General features: G+C 40.9%; 4 protein-coding genes across 7 annotated transcripts in view; 2 read left to right on the top strand and 2 right to left on the bottom strand.

Annotated features, from left to right (window-relative positions):
- nme7 (NME/NM23 family member 7) overlaps positions 1 to 6,326 on the bottom strand; it is a 68,457-nt gene extending 62,131 nt beyond the window's left edge. For 2 of the 3 annotated variants that reach the window (XM_066706109.1, XM_066706111.1), the window contains exon 1: positions 6,184 to 6,325. In XM_066706109.1, the coding sequence (XP_066562206.1) occupies positions 6,184 to 6,186 (3 nt within the window). In that variant the 5' untranslated portion in view covers positions 6,187 to 6,325. Of the gene's footprint in view, positions 1 to 6,183 lie in introns of all 3 variants that reach the window. The other variant, XM_066706112.1, reaches the window with a different exon arrangement.
- A 138-nt stretch (positions 6,327 to 6,464) lies between these two features.
- Positions 6,465 to 9,496, top strand: LOC136750938 (uncharacterized). 2 transcript variants are annotated; one of them, XM_066706113.1, is made up of 8 exons: positions 6,465 to 6,774; positions 7,003 to 7,070; positions 7,255 to 7,421; positions 7,610 to 7,713; positions 7,795 to 7,968; positions 8,098 to 8,303; positions 8,531 to 8,607; positions 8,932 to 9,496. In XM_066706113.1, the coding sequence occupies exons 1-8, from the start codon at positions 6,703 to 6,705 to the stop codon at positions 8,994 to 8,996; spliced, it is 933 nt and encodes a 310-aa protein (XP_066562210.1). In that variant the 5' UTR covers positions 6,465 to 6,702; the 3' UTR covers positions 8,997 to 9,496. The 2 variants fall into 2 exon arrangements, with proteins under 2 accessions (XP_066562210.1, XP_066562211.1); XM_066706114.1 differs by having other exon boundaries at positions 6,466 to 6,774; positions 7,795 to 7,956.
- Positions 9,491 to 17,999, bottom strand: LOC136750936 (basic immunoglobulin-like variable motif-containing protein). The gene is made up of 10 exons (XM_066706108.1): positions 17,806 to 17,999; positions 16,148 to 16,735; positions 15,424 to 15,553; positions 14,283 to 14,378; positions 14,067 to 14,171; positions 13,876 to 13,970; positions 13,185 to 13,317; positions 12,475 to 12,558; positions 11,848 to 11,944; positions 9,491 to 11,276 (listed from the first exon to the last, which is right to left on the bottom strand). The coding sequence occupies exons 2-10, from the start codon at positions 16,632 to 16,634 to the stop codon at positions 10,974 to 10,976; spliced, it is 1,530 nt and encodes a 509-aa protein (XP_066562205.1). The 5' UTR covers positions 16,635 to 16,735; positions 17,806 to 17,999; the 3' UTR covers positions 9,491 to 10,973.
- A 414-nt stretch (positions 18,000 to 18,413) lies between these two features.
- On the top strand, positions 18,414 to 22,109 carry LOC136750935 (inosine-uridine preferring nucleoside hydrolase). The gene is made up of 6 exons (XM_066706107.1): positions 18,414 to 18,718; positions 19,770 to 19,962; positions 20,396 to 20,581; positions 20,920 to 21,031; positions 21,108 to 21,244; positions 21,440 to 22,109. The coding sequence occupies exons 1-6, from the start codon at positions 18,645 to 18,647 to the stop codon at positions 21,797 to 21,799; spliced, it is 1,062 nt and encodes a 353-aa protein (XP_066562204.1). The 5' UTR covers positions 18,414 to 18,644; the 3' UTR covers positions 21,800 to 22,109.
- Positions 22,110 to 22,211: the final 102 nt, after the last annotated feature.

Here is a 22,211-nt window from a genome sequence, read left to right as displayed (position 1 = left end):
TATTCAAAGCAAATAATTATATCCTGACAGCCAAAATTAACCTTTCTTTGTATATTGCTGGGTATTGTAAGTTTATTCTTAAAGATTGTGTAAGGGCAACTCAAAAGAAACGAGGAAACTAGTGCAAAAGCTGCAGCTTAATCCTTCTCTTCATCTCCATTGTCTGCTTAACTGACCAGTTTTGTGACTGAACCCAGAGAAACTCGATTTACAATACAATTTGTACTTTAGAGAAAACTAGCACGACTAAGACATTTTAACATTTAAGATTTGCAAATGTACTTATTTATAAAATTAAATACTTTAAAGACAAATGTAATGAATGGAAAGCTACAGTAACAGGTATAGTGCAATCAACATTAAAGAATGACCTCTATTACTTTAAACTAGGTTTTTATTACCATTCAATTAGAAATCAATAGCTCCATCTGCTGGTGAGAGCACTATCTGTGCAAACAAAAACAAAAACTGTTCTGGTGCATTAGAGATCACATAATCACTTATGTTTCTAATTAACTACAAATAAGATTATTTTCTCCAGGTAGGCTTATATAAGTCAGCTTTTATCAGGTTATGCTTTCCTTTCCTGCTCCTCAATAATGCTTGACCTGTCAGTCAGTATCTATCTATACCACCATGAAATAAATACTTTAACTGCAATTGGCAGGCAGGTCAAATTTTTGATTTGGTGCAGATCTAAGTATAACATTATAACAGCAAAGCCACTATTCCATTTCTGTCCTTTAACATAATATCATGTAGTCCATTATCTACAATTTAATTAAACGGCAGAAGAAAATGTAAAAAGATTTAAAGAAACTTCTAGACTAGTTATTAGGATTTATCCAACTTTTTTCCATAGCAACAGCAACTTTTAAAGACTCTAATATCAAGGTAGGTCAGGGCCACTGAACACAGATAACATGTCAGATTAGAACGGCCTGTTCTGTCTTGCAGACACCTCCCTTTGTTGTATAATTTAAAGATTAACTTTCTTGACTTGACTATATCACAACGGTATGCATCAAAAATAAATACGGACATCTATCTTTTAATTTTATGGTCATAGAGTCTATTTTAACAAATGCTAAAACACAAAATACATGTAATGGCACAAGAAGTTGTAAATAACCATGTACATTAAAAGCTTTTAGACTCTGAATACTGAATTCTATAATAACACAGACCACAATGTGCGATTAAGGAGTGTGCAGTGAATCGCTAGTTTGAGTTAAATACAGATATTACTTCATGTTTTTGTTCCTCTCAAAAGCCAACCTTGCAGTTGTTTTTACTGTGTTGCTTTTACAAAAAACACTTCCCAAAGCCATTTCCTCATTTATTTTAAATCAGTTTCAATGATTACAAAAACAGATGGAAAAGTGATTATTCTCAGATTCAACGGTCTGATTCCTTTCATAACACTGTACATTGATATGCATTTTCTTTCAGATCTATAAAAAACACCATCAAAACAGTATGTTGCTATAAAGTACAATACAAAATACGATCATCTATGTTAACGGAAACTGAGTTACCACATATTTGAGTGACATATGATATCTAACATACAGAGAGAGCATAGAGTTTATTAGAGCTCTCCATCTTTGTTTATTAAATCCTCTCTGGATTTCCTCACTCTCACCAAGACATGGATCTCCCGAGAACTCAACCACCTCTGCTGCCCTATCCTCTCCGTTTGTCCTGTCCTACTCCCCCCGTCTTACCAGGCGGGGTGGAGGAACAGGGCTCCTGCTCTCCCCTTCTCTGTCCCCCGCTTTCTCCTCTATCACGACTAACAATTTTGAATTCCACGCAGTGGAACTCACCTCTCCCTCTCACCTTTTCTTTCTAGTTCACTACCGTCCTCTCGGTCCACTCGCCTCCTTCCTGGATGAACTTGACTTTCTTCTCTCCTCCCTCCCCTCACTGTCCTCACTTACCATCCTCCTGGGAGACTTCAACATCCACCTCTCCAACCCCTCCCACTCTGCCAGATTTCTTCCTCTCCTTCATTCCTTTAACTTCTCTCTCTACCGGTCTCCCCCCACTCACATGGCAGGCCACCAGCTAGACCTCATCTTCTCTATAGGCTGCTCCCCTTCGACACTCTCTGTAACACCAATGGACATCTCAGACCACTACTTCATGTCCTTCTCCCTTTCTCTCCCCTCCCCCCCACCCACCCACCCACTCCCTCCCTCTGTCACCTTCCGTAATCTCTGCTCCGTCTCCAACTCCACCCTTGCCTCCACTGCTCTCACTCTCTTAACTTCCATTGACTGTTTTTCCCCATCTATCTGTCAACTGTGCTACCTCTTCTTTGTTCTCCTCCCTCACCTCCTCCCTTGATTCTCTCGGTCCTCTCGTCTTGTCCTGTCTGTCCCTCCCCTCCTCAGCCTTGGATATCTTCTGTTCTCCGCTCAACCCAAACTAGTGATGATTCTGCCTCCTTCTTCTCCTCCAAGATAACAGTCCCCCCTCCTCTCCCATCACACCCAAGTCTCCCACCCACCAACCAAGCTTCCTTTTCTTCATGCTCACCTCTCTCGGACTCTGAACTTTCCTCTCTCCTCCTAGGTCACAAATGTACAATGTGTGCCCTGGACCCTCTCCCCACTCACCTCCTCCAAGGGACCGCTCCTGATCTACTCCCCTTCATTGCCTCCCTCCTCAACTCTTCCAATCCTCTTTGGCGGTTTCCCCTTTGCATTTAAACAAGCTGCCGTCATCCCACTCCTCAAGACACCTACCCTTGACCCTACCCCTGCTCAGAACTACCGCCCAGTCACCCTACTCCCTTTCCTCTCAAAGATTCTTGAGCGGGCGGTCCACCGTCAGCTCTCTGCCTTTCTGTCCCAACACTCACTCCGTGATCCTCTGCAATCTGGCTTCCGCACAGCTCACTCCACTGAGACGGCTCTCCTGGCAGTCACTGACTCCCTCAGCTGTGCTCGGGCGGCCTCCCTCTCCTCAGTCCTCATCCTCCTTGATCTCTCCGCAGCATGTGACACTGTTGATCACTCCATCCTCCTCTCCTGCCTCCCAAACCTTGGAATCTCTGGGACTGCTCTCACCTGGTTCTCCTCCTACCTCAGCGACTGGACCAACCAAGTGACATGTAGAGAGGTTCCTCACCCAACCCCCAACCTCTCCTCACAGGTATACCCCAAGGCTCTCTCCTGGGCCCCCTCCTGTTCTCTCTCTACACTCACTCCCTGGGCCCCCTCATCGCATCCCATGGCATCTCTTTCCATTGCTACGCAGATGATGCCCAGATCTTCCTGTCTTTTCCCTCTTCCGACCCTCTCATCCCCTCTTGCATCTCTTCCCATTTGTCTGCTATCTCCGCCTAGATGCACTCACACCACCTCAAGCCCAACCTCTCCAAATCTGATCTCCTCTTTTTTTCCCCCCCCTCTTCCTCACCTTCTGCTGATCTCTCCATCTCGATCCCCTTGGAATCCAACACACTCTCTCCTTCATCTTCCACTAAGAACCTAGGATTCACCCTCAATCCTGCACTATCATACACTCAGCAAATCACCACGCTGACACGCACCTGAAGATTCTTCCCGAGTAACAGACGCCGAATCTGTCCCTTCCTCACAGACTACTCGACTCAGCTGCTCGTCCAGGCCCAGGTCCTCTCCCGCCTGGACTACTGCAACTCCCTCCTGGCCGGCCTGCCTGCAACTACTACCCACCTGCTCCAGCTCATCCAGAACTCTGCGGCTCGTCTGGTATTCTCTCTGCCACGGTTCGCACACGCTACTCCACTGCTCCGCTCCCTCCACTGGCTCCCGATACTACACACATTCAGTTCAAGACATTGACCCTCACCTACCGCCGTCTCGACCACACTGCACCAAGCTACCTTCAGTCCCTCGTCTCCCCATACATCCCCTCCAGACCACTGCGGTCTTCTGGTGCCAAAAGACTAACTCTGCCTCCTCTCCACTCCGCTTCCTCCAGAGCCGCTCCTTCTCATCCCTGGCCCCTAAGTGGTGAGACGACCTTCCCACCGAAGTCAAAACAGCAGAGTCCTTGACCTCCTTCCAGCGCTTACTCAAGACAGATCTTTTCAGACAGTACTTGTAATTTAGTCATTTACTCTCCTGTAAGATTGCACTTATACAACGTTTTGTCATACTACTTGCCTTATTACTAGTACTTGTATTGTTTGTTCCGATTTCCCCTATGCTCCCTTTCCCTTGTCCCTTTACTGTGACCTAACATCTTGTCTGCACTCAGCTTTTACAATCCAGGATGCAAGACCTCATATTGTATACACTTGTGTAAATTAAAAAATTCTAAATGTATTATGCTTTGATTTGCACTGTATTATGTAAATTGGAATAATATTATTATTAATATTCATGCAATGCATGTTAAATCACAATTTTGGTTGGTTGATTAAATTATAAAATGTCAAATATGTTATAATAAGACTGCATTAGAACAGAGATGAGGATTTAATTTAGATATTCAAAATCAATCCACACAACTGCTTCAACCCCCCACCCCCAAAAAATAAAAATAAAAAACTGAGGAAGGAATGAAAATGTAAGTTAACTGTAAATGTATTTGGGCCCTAAATCAGGTAGCATAGCTTCCAACAATAAGTGTGTGTGGTCCACATTACTAAGCAACCCTCGATTAAATACTGTAAACTTTAGTTGTTGTTTTTTTTATATAAACACATTATATATTATATATATAAAATTGTGTCATCAGGCATTTTGACTGGGCTGTTCAAGTGCAATACTGAATAGTCAGAATCCTGCAGTTTTTATATATTTTATAAATCAGTATTTGCTAAAGGTTAATTGGAAGCAGCTATGTCACTAATTAGATAAATTGGGTAATGAATTGGTTTTCATATCATAAGTCAGTACATATCATAACTGGTCATGCTATGGTGAACTAATCTTGAATAACACTATTATTCCACAGTTCCAGATGTCTTTGTTGAACAGCTGCCAGATCTTCATTGGCTATTTAATGATACATTTATTCTCTCACACCCACAAAGGTCACACCCTTTCAAGAAAGACACACTAACGGCTCCATCTAACGTTACAAGACAAATACATAGGATTTTAACAAAAGCATGCATTCTTAAAAGTAGAACCTCCTAAGGCCAAATGTAATTCCTGGTCTCCTGGAACGTGTTGTTTCCTTACTCACACTGGGCAATAACCACATGTCCTAGTGTATAGTTAGGCCTGCCCCTGAAATTAACATTGTCCTTATCAAATTTAGGTTTGGTTGAGAGCAGTTATACATGTGCTTGGCTGATGTCTGGGCTATATTGTGCAATTCTATTAACTGAAGATGCTGAAGTTGCCTTCCCTGGATCTATCCTAACTTATGTAGCATCCATGGTGCAAATACAACATATTACAAGGATGTCACTACATATAGGGAGAGACAGGCTACTGGAGCAGCAGCATGGTGAAGAGAACCGTCTGTAAGGATTAGGGTCTTGAATTGAATTCAGTACCTCCATTCTACAGCACTGAAAACAACAACAGCTCAATTGTAAAAGTAAAACTAAATTATTTGTGGAATAACCAGGTATCTTGTTTTAATATCTTTAGGTAAAATAGAATCCCTCAAAGCATAAAATAAAGACTCACTCATCAACCAAGATCTGTCCGATTCTTCCATATAGAAATGTGATCACAATAGAAGTGTGTACGTAACCAATAATGCATTATCTTTGGAAATGCTTCAGCGAAAAAGTATGTCTTGTCAAGTGAATAATGCAAAACCGGGAGGATACAAAATAAATCGCAGAAACGTACAGAACTGTAAATATAGGGAATGTGTATTTAAGTTCACATTTAAGCGATTTAGATAGGAGACTGCAGATAAGAGTCATTGACGTGCACTTTATGAAATCATACGATTTTAATACATCTTTGGGATTATGACGTTCATATCATTTAGCTTTCATAATGCAACGGGATTAAAAAATAAATAAACCAGCAGCATTTCAGCAATAAAGCCATTTCATTAACAACTACCCTTCATTAGAAATACCTCTTTAAAAAATGAACATAATTCGAAATTATTTGATTAGCTAGCTAGGCAAAACAAATGTTTGCAAACAAGAAATGCAGCCTATTTGATTTAAATGAAACGCAAATATAAAGGAATATAGTGAATAATACGTACCATTTCTACCGTGATGTGCGGGACGTTTTGTTTGGCGGCGGTTTATTCATATATCTGCCCGTCACCATAGCAACCACCTAACATATTCTTCTAAAATAAATAAAATACAGAATTCACACATTTTTGTAATTCAGATATGAATTTATATATTTTGAATGTACCGCACTTAAATTAAATCTAGTGAAATCTTTGTAAAAATAAATATATATATACAGGAAGTATTTGTTTGACCCTACAGCTGAGAGAACAAAGGTCAAAGGTCCATAACAGGGGATTATGGGATACAAAGAGGCGTCTTCTATGGAAAGTAGCAGTTTGAGCCGCAGATCTAGAAAGATGTGATTTTATATCCATGGTTTGAGCTATACATTAATACAGTAAACGTGTTTATTTTGTTATCTGCCTCCTAATTAATTGTTTTTTTGTATTTATTTATGGCGGGGGGGGGGGGGTTAGTGATGTAAACCCATTTTAAATGTAACAGATTGCAGGAAGGACTCTGAAATTATATGAACCAGGATGGATGGACAGGTTGTCATCTTAGATGGGGGGTTAGCAACAGAACTGGAAGCAGCTGGAATAAAGATACAGGTACTGTTATTAAAGATTCTGCTGTCTATAACTTTATATTGCTGTAGTAGGATCATCTGTGTATAATTCACATATTCAGGATATTTGCAAGTAATTTTACTTTTTATCTTGTAGCAAAATCAATCTGTTTCTTAACAAACTTACAAATCAGAAGAGGCAATGTTATGAAACTTCATACTGTACAGTCGTGGGGAATAAAACGAATACAAACATCTCTTGTTGATCCAGGGGGACCCATTATGGAGTGCTAGACTTCTGCATACAAATCCACAAGCTATAAAAGATGCTCATCAAAGGTAAGTAGAAACCAGTCTAGACACACACACCTATGATGATGGGGTCACCTTTAAATACCACCATGAAAGAAGAATTACACTAAACTAATTAACTGTCTTTACACATCAACCTGAGATCAATAATGGTGAGGAGATGATGATGATATTTGTTTATCAACTACATTTTTAAAATTTCATTCTATAGATTTCTTTCTAGTGGTGCCGATGTTCTCACAACAGCTACGTATCAGGCGAGTGTGGACGGTTTTATGAAGCACCTGGGAATGACTTCAGAGGAAGCTATTCAGCTGATGATGTCAGGGGTGCAGATTGCCAGAGATGCAGTGCAGGACTTCAAGACTAGGACTTCTGGTGAGTTCCGATTTCTTAAGGAATGATAATGGCTCTGAAACCCTAATTTTACTAAATCAGCTTATGCAAACAGTTGTGTTTCAAAGAGAATATAAGTGGCATTTTAGATGAATCCATCCCACATGCTTCAACTGTAAATTCAATAATGTAAAATGTACACACTGTCACAGTTTTGTGTTCTCTTGAAGACAACAAAGTGCCATTAGTCGCTGGCTCCGTTGGACCCTACGGAGCATTTCTTTATGATGGCTCTGAGTATACTGGCACCTATGAGGAGACGATGAGTGGAGAGGTAATGCTGCTGATTTGTCTTCACGCTGGGCTGATTGTAAAACCAAAAATCAGTTTCAGCATGTCTCTGTTTCGGTTACAGGAGTTCAAGGCCTGGCATCGGCCACAGGTCCAGTGTTTGGTGTCAGCAGGAGCCGATCTCATTGCAATGGAGACCATCCCTAGCCTGAAAGAAGCAGAAGCTTTAGTGGAACTTCTCAGGGAGTTTCCAAACACAAAGGCCTGGCTCTCATTTTCCTGCAAGGTAATCTATACGGTAAATGATGGAGAGGTCAGCTTGTTTCAAATACTTATGTTTAACGCACAGGAGGCCTTTCTGAAGGCCTCCCGAGCATGATAACAGACTTATTTCTACCCATCATTCCACGTTCTAAATCTGATTCAGGATCAGAAGTGCATTTCTACCGGAAGGACGTTTGCAGAGGCAATCCAGGTGGCCAACCGATCAAAGCAGCTGGTGGCTGTTGGAGTGAACTGCTGTCCTCCCCCTCTGATCACCCCCCTGCTCACTTCTGCCAGCCAACACAAACCTCCAGATGTAAGCTGGGTAGTTTATCCAAATAGCGGAGAAGAGTGGATTCAAAATATTGGGTAAGTCTGGCAACCAATAAGTGATCTTATATGCCAGTTTCTTTGAAATAATAGTACACCTTAACTACAAGACATCTTCCCAAACATACCTAGGAACCTTATGGATGGTAATAAGTTGGAAAATGAATATACTGTAGATCTAAAACATCACATCACATGATTCTCTTGTGTGTGCAGACGCAATCTAAACACGATTCAAGTTTTGATTGATTTATTTGTTAATTAAGGTGGAAAACAGACAAAAGTAAAACAACTTTTGCTGACTTGAGCCTCGAATGGAAGAAACAAGGAGCAAAATGGATTGGTAATAACATTTCTGTTAGTTTTTTTCCAAGCGAGAACAAAGTTTAACAAATTCTACATGGTTCTTTGAAATAGTCCCACTTCTCCAGGTGCTATAAAGCTGTATTTTTCAAATTAATAATGTGAAAACTAATTACCAAATACTGGATGGTTTTATTTATCAGCACCTAATCACGCTCATGTAGACAATTATAACCTCCTTGACAGGGTTGCTAATTACTATAAGTGCAGAAAAGACAATTCTATAGAAATGCATCATAATATAGATTTATTTTGCCTTTTCGTAAGATAACTACTGATAGTTTGTATTATTATTATAATGCAGGTGGGTGTTGCAGAATTTCCCCGTCTGAAATATCCGATTTAAAACGTGTCCTGAATCAGAGCTGAAGCTGAAGAGGTGAAAGCTAAACCATGATTAATGGCGATGGTGAATGTAAAGTTTGCAGTATATTATTGAGGCTGGTCTGAAGAGGATTGGAAGAATATGATGGAGAACTGTGAACCACTGTAAAAAATAATTATGGAAATAAAAGTGTAGAATATATAGTAAACCAACAGATATTTACAGACTCAGGGTGCATGCATTGATCATTGAAATTACTCAGGAAATAAGATCCAAAGCAAAGGAAGCGAATCGCAAGACCACTTTGTTCAGGTGGAAATGGTCATTATTCCAGTTTTGGAAATTAAGTTCATTAAAATGAAGTGAAGATCTGATTTGTGATTTCTGTTTATGGAAACTGAATGTTACCTTTCTTATTACAGTAATCTGATTTTAAATACATAATATACTATGTATATTGAAGCACTTATAAATGTACAAATGAAGTGTTGCAGCCCTGTGACCATATTTGTGTATTACAAAATAAAGGTGGAATGTGTAACAATTTGTATAAACCTTTATTCAAAAGCAAAACATCAGTCATACTTTAATCACATTTAAATGAACTTCAGGGAAACTGAAGACCATATATCAAATTATAGTTCCCACTTAAAGGGCAGGACAGGTTCACATCCAGAAGTGTATACAGTATATGTTAGCAAACATGCAGTCATTTATTTTTGTGTTTCACATTGAGCACAAAAGCATTATCTTTTTACAGTCTGTGCATTTCATTCAAACATATGAAAGATGTTAACATCTTAACTGAAATAGAAGAACCTTGTGGGATTGATCTTTGGGTAGTGGCTTTATTTGTATTTATTTTTAAGTGTCTAAGGAATAGAGCAGAATTCTGTGCTTATCAATATAAAGATGTATCACTTACTGGTGTAGTCTTACCTGTGTATTAAAAGACTTCAACAGATCGAACAGGTTACCATCAGCAAAGGGCATGCTGTGGAATAATTTTATTAAACCCTAGGTGACAACTTTTTTTATATAATTTATATATATATATATATATATTATATTATATATTATACATATTATATATTATACATGTACACACATCTTATTTAGAATTGCCTTTTTTTTTTTTTTTTACTCCCCACAATTTGGAATCAATGTTTATTCAAACTGTAGAGCATTTTGGTTCGCCACAACGCAGGAGATTTAGGCAGGCCACACCTCAGTCTCCTTAAACATGTTGTACACCTGATCCACTCCACACCACATTCCCAAGAGGCTGTGGCAGCTCATGAACACAACTGCAGGCTCACCGGAAACCCACACCGTAGTCACTACTGCACAACACTAGGAGGAAATCCAGGCCGATCTGGTACACTCGAGCCACTGCACACTGCCCTGCAGGGAACCCCACTCACACTCTGCAGTGAAAGCCCATATTCAAACCAATAATGTCTGCAATACAGAGCTCCTCCACTCACAGAGCAGGGGCTCTTACCAACAGAACAGCAAAGAGGCGTCCTCATTTTGTAGTCTTAAAATTGTTCTAGTGGTCACAAATGCATGCATTTTGCTGTGATTCTCTATTCACACCTTTTTTGTATGAATTTGGTTTTGTACCTGATGCTGCCCTTTGATACAAATACAAGTGGTCCTGATTGCAATAGTTTGACCATCATATACATATTCTGTGCTTTACACATTACACGCTTGGCTACACATAGGCCCATAACCGGATATTTTCCACAAAGCTGGCGAGTGAAAATATTAAAGGAAATTTTTCATGTATTCTACCAGTTGTGCTGTGTGTAAATAAAAAAATAAAAAAACACAAAATGAGTGTCTAGACATTCTGTGAACACAAGGTGGTAACTTTTGGGAAACTAAAATTTGCCTTTGCCAATAAATAAATATAGACCCAGGTAGAACTTAATGTAATATGAATGCGGACCAGATTGCATTGCACACCACTTCCAAAACAGAAACCGCCGAGTGTCTGCAAGCACTGCTGTTGTCTAATCAGTTGCGTCTTCATCGATGTCACTCTCCGGAGACCCCACGTGCCTGTACTCGTAGGTGTTAGACAGTCGTTTCCATGCAGTTTCTTTCTGAAAGCCCCCGCTCTGTGACCTCCCCAGACGTCCTGAATGTTTAGCGGCTGGCTTCTCCTCCCCGCTGTCGGCCAGCCCGCCCCCCCCGCGCTCCAGCGTTTGCTGATGGAGGTCATGCCGGAGGTTCTCCAGATTTAAAGCCCAGGGACCAAGTTTTTGCCAGTTAACTCTTTGAAAGGCTATGAGACAGTGCAGGTTCCCTCCCACCTGTTAGAAAATATTATGTAGTGTCTGCCTTAAGTTTGTATTAATTCAATTATCAGCTAGGTTTTATATTGGAAAAAGGAGGTTTAATTTGTATTCAATATATGCCAAAGCCCCCCAGAATGAGATTTCAACAGATTTACTGTATTACAAAAAAAAAAAAAAACTAAATAATGAATCATGTTCTGAATCCTTTATCAAAAAATAAAGATAAAATAAACATATTTGGAATTCTCATCCACAATATACACTCTAGACCAGGGGTTTTCAAACCGGTCTTGAGTACCCCCTGCCCTGCTGGTTTTTGTTCCAATCTAGGTCTTAATTACTTAATTGAATGGTATATTGCTTTGTTAGGTCAATTAAGGATTAAATTAAGCAATTAAGACCTCAGTTGAAACAAAAACCAGCAGGGCAGGGGGTACTCCAGGACCGGTTTGAAAACCCCTGCTCTAGACTAATCCCCCCCAAACATGATTGCTGAATTGGTATGTAGAACCAGAACAGTACATGCTAGATAATTCAAATTCAGACTAAGAACACTGCATTTCTATGAGAAGGAGAGAAAAGGTACCTTTTTTGTTTTCCTGTACTGTATCCCTCTCTCCGTGTGCCGGATGTCAAGGTATTCGGGATTCTGAGTGTTAAGATCGGTCACGATGTCGGCCCATCTGAGAACAGAAGCAGGTTCTTAGGATCTTGTTCAGCATGCGGTCAAATTCATTTCAGGAGACGAGAGAGCCCCAATAGACGTATGTAGAAGGTTAACAGTGTTTATTTTGGACTAGACTCACTGGACTAAGGGAACGACGATCTGCCCAGGAGAACCAGCCCATCTGAACCCCCCCGCTACATGGACTGAGCAGAGAAGCTGCTGCAGGGGCGGGGTTTGGGATGGAGGGGGGATGCAAAGCAATGAATGCTGGGACACTTATGTTGGGTCACTTATGATTGGGTCATCCTCCTGAACTTCAGTTTAAAACCCCAATGAATCCAGAGTCTCCTTTTACTTAATATAACAACCTTTTTACAAGCTATGTGTGTAATAGATCAAGTTTAGGTACTTATTTTCATGTGAAAATGGCTTTTACAATAAATACAAACCCAGCTCAGAAAGTGTACCAGAACATGGCACCTGAGTTCAGGATGTAAGTTAAAGCATAGGGAGTACAAGGATGATGCAGAAAAGACCAAGGCATACTTTTTACAGTGAATGGCTGGATGCTTCCTGCTGGGTTCTCCAATTAGTATCCAATGCTCCAATTCATTGTTTGGAAGATGACCCCTAAACAAAAGATGCATACAAATGTATTAAAGCACAGAATATGTACGACTTTATTATACAAATAAAAGGTAATGATTTGAAAAAACAAAATCCAGGTTGATTAATTTTAGGGCTACACCAAATGAAAACTTTACTTAGCCTCCCATCACAAAATAAAAGCACAATACATAATGGTTGGTTTGTTTTGAGTAGAACATAGATTCCTCTGTCAACCAAAAATCTACCTATTTGTAATTGGCAGGCAGGTCAAACTTTTGACTAAATAAATCATTGATGTAGAGAAATAATATGAATTTTAGGTGTTGTTTTGTTTTTAGAATAAGTTACACATTATTTTCCAAATTATGACATCCCGACGCTTTGTGTGAAGTTAAACACAATTTTCATTAACTTAAAGCCTCATATGTAGCTATACTGTCGTCATTTGTTTTTATGCTTTCTGTTTTTACACTATTGCAATCATATATAAGTCACACATCCACACATTGAATGATTGATTTTCTTACACAAAAGGCACGGTATGTAAACTAGACAATATCTAAATAAGTCTAAATTCTGCAGTGTTTGGGTGGTGCACTAAAACACTATAGCCCTATGTGTCATGAAGTATTAATGATGGTAGATACCTGTAGGCCTTGGCTGCCTTCAGCGGAGTGGCCTCGAAACCCACAGGACAAAAGTAGTGATTCTGACAGTGGTAGATATAGGCCATTGAATCGTCCTTCAGGCCCTGAGTGAGCTTCGACAGAGCTCCTTCAGCTTCCAAGGGATCAGAGGACAGTGATTACCGCAAGGGAACTGGGGGTATATTGGGATACTAACTTACAGCTGAGGATCACAGCAAACAGTTGAAAATAACTTACTTATACTAATCGTCTCATTGGGGTAGACTAAGTCAAAACTTTCGACCACCCGCGAGTCGCAAAAAGTTGTCCCCCACCACATTTTAATTTCAAAATAATAGAAAGTGGCAATAAAACAAACCACGATAGGTTACAGATTTGTACTTTGTGGTTTGCGGGTAGGTCAAAATTATGATTTGGTCTAGCCCTAGAACTAAGTGTATTTTTCCATTATAATTAGTGTGGTAAACAAGAGGAGGTTGTAAGAATATGGGGGTTATATTTCCAAGATACAGCGACTGACCCCTACCTCCATGGCCAAGCAGGCAACACACTGCTATGAATATGTTAATTAGCCAACGCCCTGACTTTCCAGAACAGAGTTAATAGTGATCTGCTATTTGACAGTTTATAAGGACAGAGATGTAATCAGGACTGTCTCTTAAATCACTCATACAAGTAAATCGACACTTACCAGTTTCTCCCGCTGTCTTATTCTTCCCATGGGGCTTATACAATATATAAGAACATCCACGAACACGGAAATTATCATTAATTTGTCTGAACCATCTGTTTAAAACAAAACAGGATGAGGGAATGGTGAGATTTAAAATAAGACAGTGAAGTGGAACAATCCTGAAAGCGATAAAAGCACACGTATTGTACCTCATTAGCGTTGCATTTCCAGTGAAGGGACCAAACTTGATCTCTTCAAAAGGTGGCTGGAAGCCCAGGATGTGTAGAGCCTCCTCTTGGTTGATGGGAGGGAGACTTCAAAATACAATTCATATAAATCATTGTGTTTTCTGATACCTGAAGAACACAGGATGCTTGTTTTCAATCTTAACGAAGGAAAGAGAACAATCCTTAATTTAGTCTTACCTCCCGGCTCCAAGTGTGCTGTATAAGAAATTCCAGCAAGAAACTAAAGAGGAAATTCCACAGGAGGTCTTGTACTGGGGACGGCTAATGCAGTACCTGGAAAACAAAGCAACAGCAAGCTAAATTAATTTGAATTGTATTTAGATTGTGTCTCAAATACAAGACAAAATGATGCAGAAAACTGGCTACACATTTTGCAAAACATAAATACCTTTACAAATGTACGCTATACACCGATCAGCCATAACATTATGACCACCTGCCTAATATTGTGTAGGTCCCCCTTTTGCCGCCAAAACAGCCCTGACCCGTCGAGGCATGGACTCCACTAGACCTCTGAAGGTGTGCTGTGGTATCTGGCACCAAGACGTTAGCAGCAGATCCTTTAAGTCCTGTAAGTTGCGAGGTGGGGCCTCCATGGATCGGACTTGTTTGTCCAGCACATCCCACAGATGCTCGATTGGATTGAGATCTGGGGAATTTGGAGGCCAAGTCAACACCTTGAACTCATGATTCATCAGACCAGGCCACCTTCTTCCATTGCTCCGTGGTCCAGTTCTGATGCTCACGTGCCCATTGTAGGCGCTTTTGGCAGTGGACAGGGGTCAGCATGGGCACCCTGACTGGTCTGCGGCTACGCAGCCCCATACGCAACAAACTGCGATGCACTGTGTGTTCTGACACCTTTCTATCAGAACCAGCATTAACTTTTTCAGCAGCCAGCCTTCGCTCCCCACGTGCATCAATGAGCCTTGGCCGCCCATGACCCTGTCGCCGGTTCACCGCTTTTCCTTCCTTGGACCACTTTTGATAGGTACTGACCACTGCAGACCGGGAACACCCCACAAGAGCTGCAGTTTTGGAGATGCTCTGACCCAGTCGTCTAGCCATCACAATTTGGCCCGCGTCAAAGTCATTCAGATCCTTACGCTCGCCCATTTTTCCAACTTTGAGGACAAAATGTTCACTTGCTGCCTAATATATCCCACCCACTGACAGGTGCCATGATAATGAGATTATCACTGTTATTCACTTCACCTGTCAGTGGTCATAATGCTATGGCTGATCGGTGTATAATATAATTGAAACAGAAAATCATATCAAGCACATTGTTCTGCTGATGATGATAATGCATACCTACCATCTCCTGAGATCCAGGACTTTTCTTTGCTTTATTTCCTCTAAAGTGGCATGCTGGGGAAACTCTTGTAAATTTCTACTGTGTTTGTCAGACGACTTCATTTTCTTTGAGCTGGTCTTCTTTAGGTTGCCTAAAGACACAACAGCACAGATGAAATTTTATTTTCAATCCATTATCTCACCCTAGTTAGGGTAACAGTTTGGTACGGGCTAGGGTTAGGGAAACATGCAAGAAACATGCTGCTGTACTTACGGTTTTATGGACCATTGGCAATGTGCTTAAATACATTCAGAAAATTGTCTGCAAATTAAAAATGTCCCTTTGACCATATGTTTGTATCCCTCCCAATCTGTGTATTTGTGTTTAATATGGGATAATTAGAGGTTTTCTGAGCTGCAGTGCTTCTCACACAGATAACCCATATTAAACACATACTCTTTAAACCCATAGCCATGCTATTTCCAATAAACAGACTCTCAAAGGGGAGAGGGTCCTTTTAAAAGATGACCTGCAATTGACTCGTCACCTAACTGATCTCATCTACATTAGGAATCATCATCATGAATCATCTTCATCATTTCCGAGGAAAAACAGAGCCATGCTCATACCAGGGCTCTCAGAATATCTCGATATGAAACAAAGAAGTGTATGGAAGTAATCAATTCAGACACTAACATTTTAAAAGACTTGTCTCCAGTTTCACTAGTAGGCAAGGTCCACTTACTCGTCCGGCTTTTCATTCTGGTCAACACAGTGTCGAAATCTGTTGTGTCAATCTCCCAAGCTAGCATTGGCTTGATTTCACTGGTAGACATAGGTTCCACATCACTGTCCACTTCGTACGGTAGGTTGGCACTGCTCCCCTGCCCTTCAGAGTAGTTGTTCGTGCTCGACTGTCCAAAGGTGGGCTCTCGGTCTTGTCCACTGGCTGAGCTCTCTGCCGAGGTGTAGGGGGGCACGTATACAGACGCAGCCTGGTTCAGCAGCGCGTAGTCTGAGCAGACCGTGTAAAACTTTTCTCGGGAATGCGTCACAGGGCAGGTCCATGGACACTGGCCATCGCCACTGGATGCTCTCGGTGCACCTACAGCACCTTTACTGAAAGAATTCGACAAGCTCTGGGCACCATCTTGGTTAGGAGGCTTCTTCGTAGCCACCTGGTTACTGTTGTCTGCGTTGTTTGCTCCTTGACTTTCTGCAGTGTTAGGCATTGAACGCAAGTTGGATTGTAAATAAGATAATAGTCCGGTTTTTTTTAAAGGTGTTACTGATCCCACAAGGTCTGAGATCCAAGCCCTTGTGCGGCGGAGAACTAAAAAGAAAGGAGAGGAGAAAAACAAAACTCAATCCATAATGTGCACAGATGTGACTGTACAGAAAAAGTTGACTTTAGTGGTTTTTAAACGTGCAATTATTATTAATAATAATAATAATAATAATAATAATAATAATATTATTCACTCAGCTTTTACAATCCAGGATGTAAGACCTCATATATTGTATACACTTGTGTAAATTGGAATTTGTAAAATGCATTACGCTTTAAATTGCACTGTATTATGTAAACTGGAATTTGTAATGTTTATGCCTTGAACTGCACTGCATTTTTGCACTTTGGATAAGGCCAAGAAATAAATAATAATAAATGTGCAATTCCTTTCAAGAAGTTATTAACATATCCACAATGTGCCAGAAACCTGTGATTAGACTGTTTCAATTTAGAAGATGTAACCAAAGACAGAACAGTAATGTTTTACAACATTGACATTGAAGATTAGAACTGGATCATTAATTATAACCCTGCTTCAAGCATTATTTACTAAAGCTTTGTTTCTTTTCAGTAAAATGAGTGCATGAGTTATGATTCGTGCTTCATTATAGCTTTAAGCAAGTATACACCAGGTTGTTTGCAAAGTAAAACAATGAACAACTATGTGATATAAATACGTTATAAAGCGCCTAAACGATCATATACACACCCATAGTTGTAATACACAGTTACTTAGTCCACTGGAGGACATACACGTCTGTTTGACAACAGTTCGTTTACACTACTTTCCAATGCTACCAACAAAGTCATGCCCGTTCATTTTTATTAGCTATAATCTATACAGATGTCCAGATTATTAACCCTTTTCCTAAAGCTCGGCTTGTGCTATACCTTGATACGACCAACGACATTAAAATAATGATCTGAATGCAGTCAACGACATGAATGTGTCAGTCAGTGGGATCCGACAGGCTTGTGGATCAGAAACGACCTATCTTTCACCCAGCTGCTTGAGACACTGACAGACAAACACAAACCATCCGCAGATTAGACCCGTTACTCCTCCTCCACCTTAACCACACAGTAGGTTTGGCAATGAAGACAGTCCTCACCTTGGAGAGAAACATTAAAGAGACTAAAGACGACTATAACGGAGCGCCAGATCACTTCAGCAGCCCCCTTGCACTTGGATGCGCAGTCTTCCGGCTTCGTCACGTCCTAAGTCTGTAGGTTGCCGATATAGGGGTGTTTGTTCCAGAAAGTCAATTTAGTGAAATACTACATATTTACAGTAAGAATATGAGTTATGTTATGACAAGTCACATACTATAAAAACACTGTTGGGTCGGTCATTTATGTAGCAGGAACCGGAATAAGCTGTATAAAAGCAAAAATACCCATTTAATCCCCCTAGGACCAGTAATGGTAGCGTCCAAAGAGGTGGGGATAAACTTCCAACCAATCAGAAGAGCGGAATCTCTTCCCAGCGCAAAGAGCTCGGTTTCTATGGATACTGAGCTGACACATTCCTCCCAAATTGTGCAAAACGTGCAGATGATACAAATACACTCAACACCGTGCATATACAGGCGGCAGGCAAGATCAGATGTGCAGGATATTGCATGGGACATGTACAAATAAATGCATGCTGAAATAAATGAAAGGCTCCCCCAATCACGGCATCCCGCACCTCCTGTGACGGAGCGGGGTTAACCTTCAACCCCGGAAACGACCATGCTGTGAGTCTGACCCCCAAAGCAATTGTCCTCAGCCTGCAACACACAGCTGCCTTACAGAGACAAGTAGAGAGACGTGGGGTTTCATCTTTAATACAGCAATGCCAACTGTCTCCACACGTGTCCAGGCACACGCACACACATTCAGAGCAGAGGCATTTTTACTGTGCATTAACCTGCACACTGATCTGAGGTCTGGTTGATTATTAACTCAGATGCAGTTTGGCCTTGTCAAGTCATTCTTCACCACTGCACAGCAAGGAATAGGCAAGAGGCTTTCTTTCTCCAGGTAAGTATAGTATACATACGTTTTATTACACACGTTTTTATTATTTGAACTAATGTGTTGTTGTTTTGTTTTGATGGAGGCCAGGCTGTACATCACCATCATGTCAGACTGGTGTTGGTTTATTCATACCTGCATTACATGTTTCTGCCCCTTATAGAAATGCTCTTATGGCACAGTACAGACTCAGTCTCACTGAAAAACCAGAAAGTCCAGTTTAAGCGTTCCAGCGAAACTTAATTCACAATTGGATTAACAGCCTTTGAGGTTTTGAGTATCTCTGTTTATTGCTGATCAAGTGGCATTGCTTAATCTTTTAACTGGTTGGCTCTCCTCATCTAAATCAAAGTCCTTTAGTCCAATAAGCAATCGCACATGTATTACCTAATTAACTTCTTGAGTTGTGTGCACCCTGTTAAACTGCGTGTGCAATGAAGGGTGGATTTCTAATGGAAAAAAGTCTGTTCACTATGCTCTGCAATTTCAGTGACCTTTGTGTTATGTGCTGACTTTGTGGAGTTCTAGTTACAAGTGCAAGTTAATTTTCTGAAATAATTTGTCTTGGGAGCTGGCAACGTTACAGATAGTGGTTCTACATTATGCAGATTATGGTTACAAACCAATAAGGGTGCCATTTCGTTTATACAAATATGTATAAACAATTACAATGATTGATTGCATAGTGTCACGCTGTATAACTGCCTCCTTGTCAGAGCTTAACAGTGATTCATATTATTGGTTAATTTCAAAGTGTTAGGTTATTGAAGCAGAGAAGCACTGGGTACTGGGCAATTAATACAAATAATACATACACAAAATGATGTTGTATGATGTGTGTGTCTGTGTATGTACAAGATAGATATTTATTCCCACTGATGTAAGGTGTCTAAGCTAATCTTCCAAAATGGGAATTTAAGTTATAAGACCTCACACCACACAGGGGCATCATTTCAAAGCTCAGGGTGTCATTAGTTTTGAGTGTGTTACATTATTCTATGCTGGAAATGAATGAGTCTTCTTACTGGGGGTTGTTCTTGGCTGTCCCGCCGGGCAGAGTTGGCACCATGGCCCAGAAGCTGCTGCTGGTGGATGCAGACTGTGGGATAGATGACGCCCAGGCTATAATGATGGCCTTGGCGGCCCCCCACGTGCGCATCCTGGGAATCACCTGCTGCTTTGGAAACACGTCGGTGGAGAATGTGTGCAGGAACACGCTGCGGGTCCTCAACGTGTGTCAGAGGACTGAGGTCGGTGTGGCCAGTGGAAATGAACCGATTGACTCTTTAGCAGTGCTCCTTTTAAACCGTTTGTTACTGATGTCATTAAAATAGCTGCTGCCTGCAGTCGCTCAGTTTTATTTTCTTGGTTTGTGTGCCTGTTTCTATGGTGATTGAAGCTGTTGGCTTCTCATCTCTCTGCTTTTGGCTGTTAATCAATTAAGAGTCCAGTACACTCTGTGCCTTACAAGTGCCCACTGGGATTCTAGCAAACAAACTGATATGTTAAACATTAACCAAAAGATATTACATTTCCTTCGAAATAATACTTTTTAGGGACAAATTGTTCCCCATTTAAGTTTAACTAGAGTTTTTACCTTAGTGCACAGGCCACTGAAACATGTAACATTAAAAAATATACATTGGTAACGTGAGACTGCTGCGGGGGTGGAATGTTTTTTAGGTCCCCGTGTTCTGTGGCGCAGCCTGCCCGCTAGTAGGGACATCTGACCTTCTCACCAGCCACTTTGGGACGGACGGACTGGGAGACAGGCCAGAGGATAGCGACCCCGAGCTGTGGAGGACACAGATCCAGAGAGAGCATGCTGTCAATGCCATGATTGAGATGGTTTCCCAGCACAGGGGCCAGGTAACGGTTGCAGGAAAAACATTTTTCCTCCCTCCAGATGTAAATGCATGTTTTTGTTTGTCTTGGGTTTGTTATAGTGGTTGAAGTGAAAATTTATTCAACAGTCAAAGTCAATGTTACACTTTGAGATAGATATACTATGACATATACAGTTTATACAATGTAATCCAATGCTACAGATACACCACAAATGTAGCCTTCACTACACTGCAGGGATTTCCTATTTGGGGCACTGAAAAGACTATATAAATGCTCTCTTGTGGCAATTATCTGCAACTACAACACATTTAGAGAAGAAATGGCCAACCTGCTCTTCAGGCCCATGCTTTATTTGGCAGGTCTCTCTTGTTGCACTCGGCCCCCTGACTAACCTGGCTCTGGCTGTGCGAATGGATCCCACTTTCCCACAGAAACTTAAGGATCTCTTCATAATGGGAGGAAACATGGAAGGTAAGGGGTGGAAAAAACCAAAAACAAACACTTCTGTTGTTTAAAAGCGAAGTAAAAACAAAAGGTTCGTCTGCAGGTAAAGGCAACAGGACAGTGTGCGGAGAATTCAACTTCGTGATGGATCCGGAGGCAGCGTATGTTGTGCTGGAGGAGTTCTCTTGTCCCACTTATATTGCAACATGGGACTTTACATGCCGTAATAAACTGCCTTGGGTGAGCGTTTCTGTCTTTTGTTCTTATATTCTCATATTTCATTAAAACTTTTCCAGAAAACACATCTTTGTATTTTGTTACATCTCAGAATTACAAGACTAAGAAAATACAAACTATAGTTTAGTGGATGAAGCTCCTGAAATCTGTACAAGATTAAAACCAGTAAGGAAACCCTACTTCCATGTTTTTGGACAGGAATTCTTTGACGAATGGGTCAACCAAGATACCGCCGCTGCTGCCTTCATGAAGAGAATAACATCCCAGACTTATTGCAGAGATAAAACCACAAAGAAAGACGTGCTTTTTGGACCTGGATTCGTCTCCTACGATTCCTACGCCATGGCCGCTGCCATCGACAGCAGTATAATGACAAAGAACATGGAGTGCTCCGTCCGCGTGGAGCTACAGGGAAAACTCACCAGAGGGATGATGGCCCTCGATCCGGTTAACGTCCTGGAGAAGAAACGAAAAGCTTTTGTGATGGAGGAGTGCGACATTAACAAATTTAAGCGCCTACTCATGGCTGCTCTTGTGCAAACTTGTACAAAACATTAGAGGATCTCACAGCTGTAGGTTTTAATGTAGAAAAGGTAAATGACAGTGAATGGAGCAGAATGTTAGGTACAGGGATGATTCGACACAGCATGGTTGGCACAGATGTTAGTGTATGTAATGTCACTTCTGTTAAATACTTAATTATTCTGTAGCTCTCATATCTGGATGTGTAATTTTAGTACTAATGGTTTATCATTGTCCACAGATACTTTTTGTAATTTCCAGGTCTTGCTTTGTCATTTATTTCCAAGAATAGCTTTGGAAAACAGTCCATCTTTTAAGGTGTGTAAAATAAATACTATGACATTCAGGAAGCATCTTTGAATGCATATTTCTCTGTACTTTCTACTCTTGTCACAGGCAAGTAAAATCATATGCGATCATGCGGAGTATGTGGAAAGTGGTTCTCTCA

Source organism: Amia ocellicauda, chromosome 6, assembly GCF_036373705.1.
Source record: "Amia ocellicauda isolate fAmiCal2 chromosome 6, fAmiCal2.hap1, whole genome shotgun sequence".
Lineage (NCBI taxonomy): Eukaryota > Metazoa > Chordata > Actinopteri > Amiiformes > Amiidae > Amia > Amia ocellicauda.
The sequence above is the reverse complement of the archived record's forward strand: the minus strand, read 5'-3'. Positions and strand labels throughout refer to the sequence as shown.